At 69.1% G+C, this 10,787-nt stretch overlaps 1 protein-coding gene across 1 annotated transcript; it reads left to right on the forward strand.

Annotated features, from left to right (window-relative positions):
* The first annotated feature begins 465 nt into the window (after positions 1 to 465).
* Positions 466 to 9,065, forward strand: OLFML2A (olfactomedin like 2A). The gene is made up of 8 exons (XM_075055139.1): positions 466 to 619; positions 5,245 to 5,508; positions 5,743 to 5,850; positions 5,955 to 6,140; positions 6,363 to 6,624; positions 6,721 to 6,954; positions 7,129 to 7,314; positions 7,559 to 9,065. The coding sequence occupies exons 1-8, from the start codon at positions 554 to 556 to the stop codon at positions 8,158 to 8,160; spliced, it is 1,908 nt and encodes a 635-aa protein (XP_074911240.1). The 5' UTR covers positions 466 to 553; the 3' UTR covers positions 8,161 to 9,065.
* Positions 9,066 to 10,787: the final 1,722 nt, after the last annotated feature.

Raw genomic sequence — 10,787 nt, forward strand, 5'->3', positions numbered from 1 at the left:
CCCGGATGTACCCGCGGGGCGCCACGCCCACACCCCCTCCCCCGGCCCCGCCTCCGCCCGCCAGGCCCCGCCGGTGCAGCGGGACCGGCGGGGCGCTGGGGGGCAGCCGCCGCCCGAGCCCGCAGCCCTGCCCGCCGCACGGGGCGGCCCCGGCGCGGCAGGGGTTACCGGGCAGCCCGGGGAACCCGCCTCGACTGAGGGGAGGGGGATCGGGCAGCCCCGGGGAAGGGGCACCGGGCGGCGCGGCGGAGGGAGCGGGCAGCCCCGGTACGGGGCGTAGCGGGGTGGCGGGCAGCCTCGTCCGGGCCGGCAGCCAGCCCCGGTCACAGGGAAAGCCCCGTCGGCCCCGGGGCGGCCAGCTCCGCCCGGGCGGGACCGCGCCGCCCCCGCCGCAGCGGCGCCGCTCCTGGGGCCGGTGCCGCCGCCGGGCCGGGCCGGGCCGGGCCGGGCCGGGGCGGGACGGGGCGGGACGGGGCGGGCGGCTCCTCCCCGCCGCCGGGCCGGGCCGGGCGGAGCGGGCGCTCGGTTGCGGGCGCTCGGCGCCGCTCTCGCCATGCGGGCGCTGCTGCTCCCGGCGCTGCTGCTGCCGGCGCTGGCCGCGGCGCGCGGCGCCGCCACGGTAAGCACCGACCGGCACCGGGACCGGGACCGGGACTGGGATCGGGACCGGGGGTGCGCACACCCGCCGTGTCCCCGCGGGTGCCCGGCAGCGGGCGGGGGCGGCCATCCCCCCCCACACTCCCCTCCCCTCCCTGCGGGGCCGGTGCCGTCGGGGCGGGCGGTGCCGGTTCCGGAGGCCCCGGCGGCGGCAGCGGTCGCTGCTGTGCCCCGGGCGGGCTCCGAACGGGGGCCGGGGGGGTCCCTAAGGCGGAGCGGGCGGGGGCGCGGCCCGGCGGTGCCCCCCCCCGCCTCCGGCCGCACCGACACGGGCAGCGAGAGGAGCGGGCGGGGGGTGCCCGGCCCCGGCCCCGCGCCCTGCGCCGGGAACCGAGGACCGTGTGTGTCCCGTGTCCCCGGGCCGGGGCTCCCCGCTCTGGCGGGCACAGACGGTGTTTTCCTGCAGGAACAGGTTTTGGGGGCAGCGATACCCCGGCGAGCTCCGCTCGGGCGGCAGCCCCGCTCTGGCTCCGGCTGGGCCCCCCCCGGCCCCGGGGGAGCGGAGCGGGGGGAGCCGGCGTACCCCCCCCCCCCCCAGCGCCGAGCCCGGGCTGCCCCCCGGGTCCGGAGCGTGGGATGTTCCCAGGGAAGGGCTGGTTGCGGTTTTGGTGCTGGTGCTCCCTTCGCTGCGGGGGGTTCGGCGGAGGGAGTGTTTGGGGCTGCGAGCGTGCTTGGTGGGTTGGAAGGTGCCCAAGCCCCGGCGCTGCGGTGATGAGCTCTGCAATTAGCGTCTCCGTGCCAGAAAGAACGGCCCGGACAAGACTTTCCCCACAGAGATGAGAGGAGAGCGGGAGCGGGACACGGCAGCGTGCGGGAGCCGGCCTCTCCCGGGAATCCAAGAGCCCTCGGTTCCAGCCGTCCCCACGGGCGCTCTCCCGTGGGGTCAGTGTCCGCAGCCCGGGCAGGACCAGAGCCAGACATCGGGACCCAGCCCGGAGGGAAGGTGCTGGGAGCGGCCCCCAGGGAGGAAGGGCGCTGATGCCAGGATCACCAAAGCGTTAAAAAGCCAAGATTTTCCGAGTCATTTGGTAGAACGAGATGAAAACACAGCTGCTGTTGGCAACAGTTGGCTTGGGAGTGGTGTCCGGGGGGAGCCCTGCGCCGGGGTTCCCGGCAGGGCTTCAGGGGTGATGCTGTCTGAGGGACTCTGGGATCCGCAGCCCATGGACCCACGCGGTGCTGTCACCTCCTCCCTCCCTCCCTCTCTCCTTCCCTCCGCGCAGGTGCTGCCCGCAGTGCTCGGAGGTGGTTTTTTCAGTTCTTGCCGTCTGGATGAGATCCCATCGGTGGGCATTTGCGTGCCACACAAGCGCTTCGCATGGTCGCGTCCCTGTGACCAACACGGGATGCCTGAGTAGTGCCAGCGCGCAGGGCCTGGCCACTGTCAGCCATGGCCCAGCTCTGCCAGCACCACTCTGCCTCGGATCCCCATGCTGCAGAACGTGTTTAACATGTTGTGCCAAGCCAGGGAGGGGGAGGAAGAGGAGGGTGACATGGTTTCCCTCCCGTGATGGGGACATGCCTTCCAGCAGCTGTGCGAGAGGCGCGCAGCGCGGCAGCGTGCTTATCAACACAGCGTGTTTTCCTCCGCGACAAGTCCTCTGGCAGCAGTCAAAGGACAGCTTAAAAGCTGGCCAAGGTTCATTGTCAAAGGTCCCGCTTTCTCCAAATAATGGCACAAACTCAGTGCTTGCATAGACACTCTCGCAAGAGGTCCCAGAAACTAGGCAGTGCTGGGAAAATTACCCAGCTGTAAAACTGGGAGTGAGGAAACCCTCAGCAAACTGCAGGGATGCTCTCCCACGCCAGCCGTGGGTGCACAGCCCCACCGCGGAGCTGGGACCTGGCTCTCGAGGAGTGGCAGCACCCGCCTGCCTGCACCCTGGGCCGGGGTCTGCAGCGAGCGGGGGGATTCAGGGAAAGAACCACCCGGAGACCCCGCGGGGCTGCAGCAGCCCCCACGAAGGTTTCATAGGGAGCCGTCAGATCCCCACCTTGAGCGGCCGGCGCAGCATGCTGGCCTTCGGCAGGGGCTGCCTCGTGCCCCCACATCCCGACCCACTCGCACGCTGTCGGGGAGTGGGTCCCGTGTGTGCGGGGGGTGCGGGCTGTCCCCTGCGGGGTTGGGGTACAGCCAGGCACCGGCTGATGGAGGACGCCTGGCCGATGAACCAAGGCGGGGTGACCCCTGCAGAATGGACCGCACGGGGGCCTTTTTTTTAAGACTTCCTTGTTTATAGCCTTTTCTGTATAAATAGAACATACGGTTCCTGTTTAAGGAAGCCGTTTAAAAGGCAGAGCGAGGTTTAATGTTACTACCTCGCGTGAAGGCAGGCAGCTGCCTCGGCTCTTGTGCAGCGGGGCGCACGCAGCACCAGGGAAGAGGCAGCCGCTCTCCCCCCGGCCCCCCGCGCCCGTTCGCACCTCGACCCGAGGTGAGCGGATTTTTCTGTTGCTGCGCGGCCGCGAGACAAAAGCAGCTGCCGGGCCCCTGGGCCGCTGGCTGCCCGCCTGGCCGGCTGCCTGCCCGGCCGGCTGCCCGCGAGGCTGCGCCCTGCCTCGGCCGGGGGCCGTTTGTTGGGAGGCAGGAGGGAAACGGCTCGAACCAGGAGGTCTCCGGGGAAGAATTTGCCCCTTCGTGCCGCGGGGGAGACTCCCGTTTGCCGGGCCCCTCGTGCGAGCCGCTGGCACGGCTGCTCCGGGCGCATTTGCTGCGCAGGGCTCCAGCCCGCTCGCGCCAGGCGTGCCTCCCGCCGCGGCGCTGCCAAGGGCGGTGGGAGGGAACGCGCGGCCCGCGGCCGCCCGCTCCCACGGGAATTGAGCTTCCAGCACGGGCAGCTGCAGCCCTTCCCTGCGGAAGGTGCTGACGGCGGGCGGGATCGCAGCGTGTCCCCGGGTGTCGGGCTGTGCTGCGGCGGTGGTAGCTTCAACGGTGGTTGGCGCTTGGGGTGTTGGTGGGAATGGGGGACCCCGGCTGGGAAATCAAGTGGGGATCCCATGGGGCACACCAGGACCTCGGGCAGGGTTCCCACAGGGATGCGTGAGCAAACCGGGACCCCGTGCAGGGCTCCCACGGGGATGCATGTGGACACCGGGACCTCGTGCAGCACCGTGCACATGGAGGGACAGAGCTTGTGGCAAGGACGGCAGCCCAGATCAGGGGCTTGGGGAGCTGCCCGGCTGCGTGCGGGGGGACTGGCAGCTCGCAGCCGGGCTGTGTAATCGTCCTGCCTGTTTGCACAAGCGCCGGCATTGCCATCGGGAGGTCAGGGGGCCCCAGGGAGGTGCGAGAGCCTGGAGAGGTGGTGTTTGGGGAGGGGGTCCCGCTCCCTGCCCTGCTGCTCCCTGCCGAGAGCTTGATGAGGTCCTGTTCGGTTTACAGCCCCCTGAGCCGCCTGGTGTTTTCCTCCCAGCCAGCGGGACCTTCGTTTCCCTTTGAAAGAGAGAGGCTTTTTTGAAATGCAAACTGCAGGAGGTTTTGCTGCTGCTTTAGGAAGCGAAGCCCCTCTTCCCGGCTGTGGGGAGCTGGGCGTCCCTGCCAGGCGGGCAGCTCCCAGGGAAAGCTGCTGCCCGGGTGCCGCCAGCGCGTCAGCCCGGTTGGGTGCGGGAAGGACGGTGCCCGCGCGGCCGTGGGTGCTGCTCGCAGGCAGGACATCGGTCCTGTGGGCCTCTGCCCTTTCCCACGCCGCGCTGTGCTCGGGGGGGAGGATGGGAGAGCCAGAGCTAAACTCCTTTCCCAGCTCTGCCACCGTTCTGTTTCCCAGGGTGAGTCAGAGTCCCTGCGGACCGAGCTCTGTCCCTCTGGGGTCACCGCGCTGCCTCTCCCCTTTCTCCCACCCTCCCGCTGCTCGGAGCAGGCGCGTCCCCACGTGGGGCACCCAGCGCAGCCCGGCCGTGCTCCCCGCCAGCCCAGACGTCCCCCACGGGTGCACAGCCGGTGGCAGGGGGGTGAGAGGGACGCGGCTCTCCATCCCGCCGGGCAGGCTGAGCCGTAGCCTTATTCCCGAGCGCAGCGGGGAGGGGAGAACGGTTCCTTATCTGCAGAAACCAGCCGAAAAGCACCCTGGGCTCCGTAGCGTGAGTCAGGGCCATGTGTGGAAACAAGGGAGTCCTTGAGTGTGTGCCTCGGGCCATTGCGGGAGTCTGGGGGGGGTGGAGCTCGCCCCGAGGTGGCTCCGTGTCACCACGAACAACGGACCCTGTGTGGGCTCGGGGCTGGGGGTGCGGGGGGGCAGAGGCGCTTCTGGGTCTTCTCACCACCGTCCCTGCTCGCTCGGGTCTTGCTGGAGGCTGGGCAACAGCTACAGAAATGGGACCAAAGTACCTGGGGCGCAAAACGCTCTGGTGGCTGCGGGGACGAGCGGCCGCCCGTCTTTTGTCACCATCACCCCGGTGCAGGGTGGCGGGACGGGGTGCTCTGGGACAGACGACGCCCCACGCTCTTCGGGGCATGGCCAGGAGCCCCGGGGGCGGTGGGGGACCTCTGGGCATGCAGCAGAGAGGGGGTCGGCCGTGATGGCTTGCCGGGGTCGGCAGCACCCTGTGGGACGCCCGGGTGGGACACCAGGCTCACCGGTGTCCCCGCAGGCGCTGGGCGAGGCGGACCAGGTCCGGATGACCTCGGAGGGCTCCGACTGCCGCTGCAAGTGCATCCTGCGGCCGCTCAGCAAGGACGCCTGCAGCCGCGTCAGGAATGGCAGCATGCGGGTGGAGGACTTCTACACGGTGGAGACGGTGAGCTCGGGGGCCGACTGCAAGTGCTCCTGCACGGCCCCCCCCTCCTCGCTCAACCCCTGCGAGAACGAGTGGAAGATGGAGAAGCTGAAGAAGCAGGCGCCCGAGCTCTTCAAGGTACCTGCAGGCGTGGCGGGACCGTGGGCTGGGGGCCAGAGACACCCCCCTGCCACGCACAGGAGCCCACGCTCCCCGTCCCTGCCCCGGCAGACCCTCAGGGCGACGGAGTAGTGCGGTTCCTGCGCTCCAGCCGTGAGCGGGGACGGGGGACACAGGGGGGCATCCGCAGCGGCTACGCAGCCCTGCCCCGTGCCCTATGGCCCGTGCCCCAGCCCTGCTCTCCCTCTGCAGCTGCAGTCCATGGTGGACCTGCTGGAAGGAACGCTCTACAGCATGGACCTGATGAAGGTGCACTCCTACATCAGCAAGGTGGTGGCCCAGATGAACACGCTGGAGGAGGTGAGTGAGCTCTGGCAGGCACCGTCCCGTGCAGCACGTCCTGTCTGGCTGCTCGGGACCGTCTGGGTGTGCCGTGAGCTCTTCCAGCCTTTTCTCTCCTCCAGACCATCAAGACCAACCTGAGCAGGGAGAACGACTTCATGAAGGAGAGCGTCCTGCACCTCACCGACCAGATGAGACGCTACGAGAACTACTCCGACATCATGATCAGCATCAAGAAGGAGATCTCCAACCTGGGTTACCAGCTGCTGCAGAAGGATGCTGCCGCCGTCCCCGAGAGCAAGGCACAGGTACCCCCCGGGGACTCAGCCCCTCGCAGGCACGGCCAGTGCGGCTGGGCTCCTTCCGCCGCGGGGCAGAGCCGAGCTTGGCCGGGCTTGCGGCGCGTGCCGGCAGCTCCTGCAAACGCATCGGGGTGCACCGTGGCAGCAGCCAAGGGCCGGTGCCTGCGCCCGCTGCCCGGCACGGCGGTGGGAGGGGAAGGGGTCTGACCAGGCTGTGCCCCCCCCCAGGACACGGCAGGCGGACGAGAGAAGGAGGCAGGACGGTACCCCAGCACCCGCAAGGCACTGGGCGACAGGGCGGCCCCCCGAGCGCCCAAGGAGAAGCAGCTGAAGCCCGAGAAGGCCAAAAAGGATAACGCAAAGGCCAGGGGGGTGTCGCAGCCTACGCCCAAGCCCAAGCCACCCGCACACCAGCAAACCGTGGTCCGGGGCATCACGTACTACAAGGCCGGGCAGGCGGGGGCAGCGGAGGGGCCAGCTGGCGGCCGCGGTGAGTTCCCGGCATGGGGCAGGGGTCGGGGGCCGCTGGGAGGGCGGGGGGCTGCCCCCACAAACACACCGACCCGCCGGCTCGTCCCCCCCGCAGAGAGCCCTGTGAGGGGGGCGGCTGCGCTGGAGCGGCAGGAGGAGAGGGGCCCCCCGCCCCCCCCAGCGGAGGGTACCCCAGCCCAAGCCATCGCACGGGCAGAGACCACCGTGCCCAGCACCACGGCTGCGCCCAGCACCGCCCCGGCCCCCCGCACCACTGCCCGCAGCCACCCCGCCACCGTCCGCGGGCAGGGGGCTGACAGCACCGGGGGCCCTGAAACGCCAAACAGAGGTAGGGGAGCGGCGGGGCTGGGAGGGGGGCACCCGGCCCAGTGGTCCCAGCACCCGTGGCCAGGCTGGGCCAGCAATAGCCCTGGCACGGTGAAGGGCTTCCCGGCCCCCGGCAGAGGCAGGCTGCCTGGGGCAGGGGTAAGCCTTCCTCCTCCTCCTCCTCCTCGGTACCCAGTGAAGGAGGTGGAGTGCGAAGGCACCATCGAGTCGGTGGAGCCCCCCACGGAGCACCACAGCTACGGGCGCAACGAGGGGGCCTGGATGAAGGACCCGGTGGCCAAGGATGACCGCATCTACGTCACCAACTACTATTATGGCAACAGCCTGGTGGAGTTCAGGAGCCTCGACAACTTCAAGCAGGGTGAGGGCTGGTGGCCGAGCGGGCGCAGGGGCCCCGGCTTCTCCTGGGTGGGTGCCCAGCACCACGCAGCGCCGGCTGTGCCGGGCCCCGGGGTGGTGGGCAGCAGATGGGGACCTGTGCTGGGGAGCACCCATGGGGCGGCGAGGGGGACACAAGTCCCCCGCTGCTGCTGGCACGCTCAGACCATCGTGCATGGGACCCCAGTGCTGCAAGGGGTCCCAACGCCTCTCCCGCCCACTCGCAGGCCGCTGGAGCAACCTCTACAAGCTGCCCTACAACTGGATAGGCACCGGGCACGTGGTGTACCGGGGAGCCTTTTACTACAACCGTGCCTTCACCAAGAACATCATCAAGTACGACCTGAAGGAGCGGTACGTGGCGGGCTGGGCGCTGCTCCACGACGTGGTGTATGAGGACACGACGCCCTGGAAGTGGAGGGGCCACTCGGACATCGACTTCGCTGTGGACGAGAGCGGGCTCTGGGTCATCTACCCCTCCGTGGACTACGACTACTCGCAGCAGGAGGTGATCGTCCTGAGCCGACTCGACCCTGGGGACCTCTCGGTGCGCAGGGAGACCACCTGGAAGACGGGGCTGAAGCGCAACGCCTACGGGAACTGCTTCATCATCTGCGGCATCCTCTACGCCGTGGACACCTACAGCCAGAAGGAAGGGCACATCTCCTACGCCTTCGACACGCACACGGACACGGAGGCAGAGCTCCGGCTGCCCTTCCTCAACCAGTACGCCTTCACCACGCAGGTCGACTACAACCCCAAGGAGAAGGTGCTCTACGCCTGGGACAACGGCCATCAGATGACCTACAGGCTCCACTTCGTGGTCTAAGCGCCCGGCCGGGTCCCAGCTGCACCCCTGCGCCCACCCTCCCCCGTGCCCGGCCGGGGTCCCCCATCGCAGCCATGCCCCGGCACCCCGGCCAGGGCCGCGGCGAGACCCCGGCTTCCACCCCCCAGCCCTCCCCACCCGCCGTGCCCCAGTCACCTGCCCCATGCCCGCTGCATCCCGGGGCAGGGGGTGCAGGTGAGCGCAGCCCCCCGCAGACACCCCCGTGACAACGTGGCCTCTGGGGCCTGTGGGGCTGCCCCACAGCTTGCAGCTCAGCCGGCGTTGCCTTCCCGGAGACGTGGGAGAGGAGCCCAGCCCCGCATCCCTGCAGCAACGGGAGGCAGCCGGGTCTGCGCCGCCGGTGACGTGGCAGCACCCGCCCCACGCCGCCGCACTGAGCACCCGCCCGCGCCGCACCCAGCCTCAGCACCGCTCCCTGCGTGACCGCGTGCTTACCGTGACCGCCGGCTGCCAGCGGTGCGATTGCCTTAACAGCCCGGTGCCGCCTGGGCACCGTGCCCTCGCCTGCCCCGAGCCACCGCGGGGCGGGCAGGGCCCCCTCGCTGCCGGGGCAGGAGGAGCAGCTGCCGATTGCTATTTTAGGAGACGTGATTAAGATGCCTTTTGCTTTTGCCACTCATTAGCGTATTATTTAAATGCATTCACCAGAGCTGTGCAAAGTCCCCTCTCCCGGCAGCAGGCGCAGAGCAGCCTGCCTGCGGTGCCGGGGTGCCCTGCCTGCACCCCTGCCTGCACCCAGCACCGGGCAGGGAGGAGGCACGCACGGCCGGGGAGCCCGCGGCTCTCCTGCTCTCCACCTAAGGCAGGGCAAGGGGTCGGGAGCGCTTGGCTTGGTTTTGGTCATTTTAGACGTGAACAGTATTAAAAAAATAACAGATGTGAAACCGGGTTGCGTGCGCTGTCGTTTCTCCCGAAGTCGGGCAGGGAGGAGCGGGCAGGGCGGGTGCTCACCATCCCCATCCCGCGCCCAGCTGTGCCCAGGGGTTGCTGGCACACATGGCTGCTGTTCATTGCACATCTGGCTGGTGCGGCTCCGAGCAGCGCTCCCCACCCCGGGCCTGGGGAGGGCACCCCACATCCCCCTGGCAGCACCCAGCACGGTGCCACGGCTGCACCCACGGGCCCTGGGCTGGGCAGCGCAGGGGCAGGCGAGTCCCGAGCGCAGACCTGGGGGAACAGACCCTGCTGGGTCCTGGGAGAAAAGGGGATTTGGCATTTCCAGGTCCAAGCTGCAGCCCGAGCAGCGGCAGCCGGGAGCTGAGCCTCGCTGCCAGGGAGAGCGGGAAAGGGAGAGGAGAACAGCTGAGCGTGGGCACGGCGGGAGCAGCTGCCCTGACCCCGCTGCAAAATTTGGCAAGCGTGGAGCTTGCGGGGGGGCCCGAGGGGTGAGAGCAGTCTCTCCGGCCCAGCTCCTTCCCCCTCCTGTCCGTATGTGCCAGGGCAGGCACCCCTCGGCACCGGCGAGCCCTGCACACCGGCCGGGTGTCCCGTCGTGGCCGGGCTCCTCGTGCCGCAGAGCCGTCACCGGGCAGCTGAGGCTGGTGTCCCAGGATGCTGCCACGGCTGAAATGTTTCCTACCGCAAAGATCCAAAGCCGGTGCCGGGCACAGGGCAGCCTGGCATCCCCTTCCCTGCCCCACGCTGCACCCAGGCCCAGGTCCTGCTCTGGCTCACGAAGGCACCGACCATCCCTGCCCCTGCCTGTGCCTTGGCCCCAAAGCCCCCCGCGCTGGCGGTGCGGTGCATCCCTCGCTCAGCCGCAAGCCCCCGCCACGAGAAAGGAGCTGGCTGACTTTTTCCCCCTGGCTGGGTCCCTGCCAGGCTTTTATCTAGTGATCCCCAGCAAATCCCTGTCCAAACAATACGGATTTCTGACATTTTTTTGCGGTAAAGTAAACTCCCAGCACATCTCTAATTCCAGGGCTTTGTTGTTCTTCAGCGGGGGCTGCCGTGGCTCTGCGCTGCCTCGCTGCGCCAGCTGGGCTGGCTGCGGGACGCCCGTCCACTCCCCTCAGGAAGAAAACACGGGGGAACGGAGTAATTAAACCCGCGTGGCTGGAGGGCAGCATCACCTAATTGCAGCCGTGGGGCCTCTTGCAAAGGCACCCCTCCGAGAACATGCCCCCCGCTGCCGCTAACACCGTGCTAACGAGAAGCTCTAATTATGCCCACATGACAGACATTTCATGAAATACATTCTCCCCGCGACGGCTGCCTGGCCTTGCCCCCAAAACTTGCAGCTGCGTGTGCCAGCTCAGCCGGGCTCCGCAGCCCCGTCCTGCCGCAGGCTGGGGGCAGCTGGGGAGGGGGCAACACGGGGCGACGTGGGACGATGCGGGGCGATGCGGGATGATGCGGGGTGATGCGGGGTGGTGTGGGGTGATGTCAGGTGATGCAGGGCAGCGAGCTGGCAGCAGCGTGAAGGCTCACGAGGGTTTCTTGGCAGCGCAGGGCTGTGCAGCAGCAGCGCAGGCTGTAAAAGCATCAGCACCATAAAAGCTGGGGTGCGGGCACTGCGAAAGCAGCCCCCGGCACACGGGGCTCTGCCTGACGTGCTCAGCGCCAGCAGCAGCCTCCTCCCGCTCCCCACCGACAAAACACCAGCA

The sequence above is a fragment of the Buteo buteo genome, chromosome 23 (genome assembly GCF_964188355.1).
Source record: "Buteo buteo chromosome 23, bButBut1.hap1.1, whole genome shotgun sequence".
Classification (NCBI taxonomy): Eukaryota; Metazoa; Chordata; class Aves; order Accipitriformes; family Accipitridae; genus Buteo; species Buteo buteo.

What these genes read in the sequence shown, in the direction of transcription:
- OLFML2A (XM_075055139.1), top strand. Translation starts at nt 554, where the DNA reads ATGCGGGCGCTGCTGCTCCCGGCGCTGCTGCTGCCGGCGCTGGCCGCG. An exon ending in CGGCGCGCGGCGCCGCCACG is followed by an intron (nt 620 to 5,244) that starts GTAAGCACCGAC and finishes GTGTCCCCGCAG; the next exon opens with GCGCTGGGCGAGGCGGACCA. An exon ending in GGGGCCAGCTGGCGGCCGCG is followed by an intron (nt 6,625 to 6,720) that starts GTGAGTTCCCGG and finishes TCCCCCCCGCAG; the next exon opens with AGAGCCCTGTGAGGGGGGCG.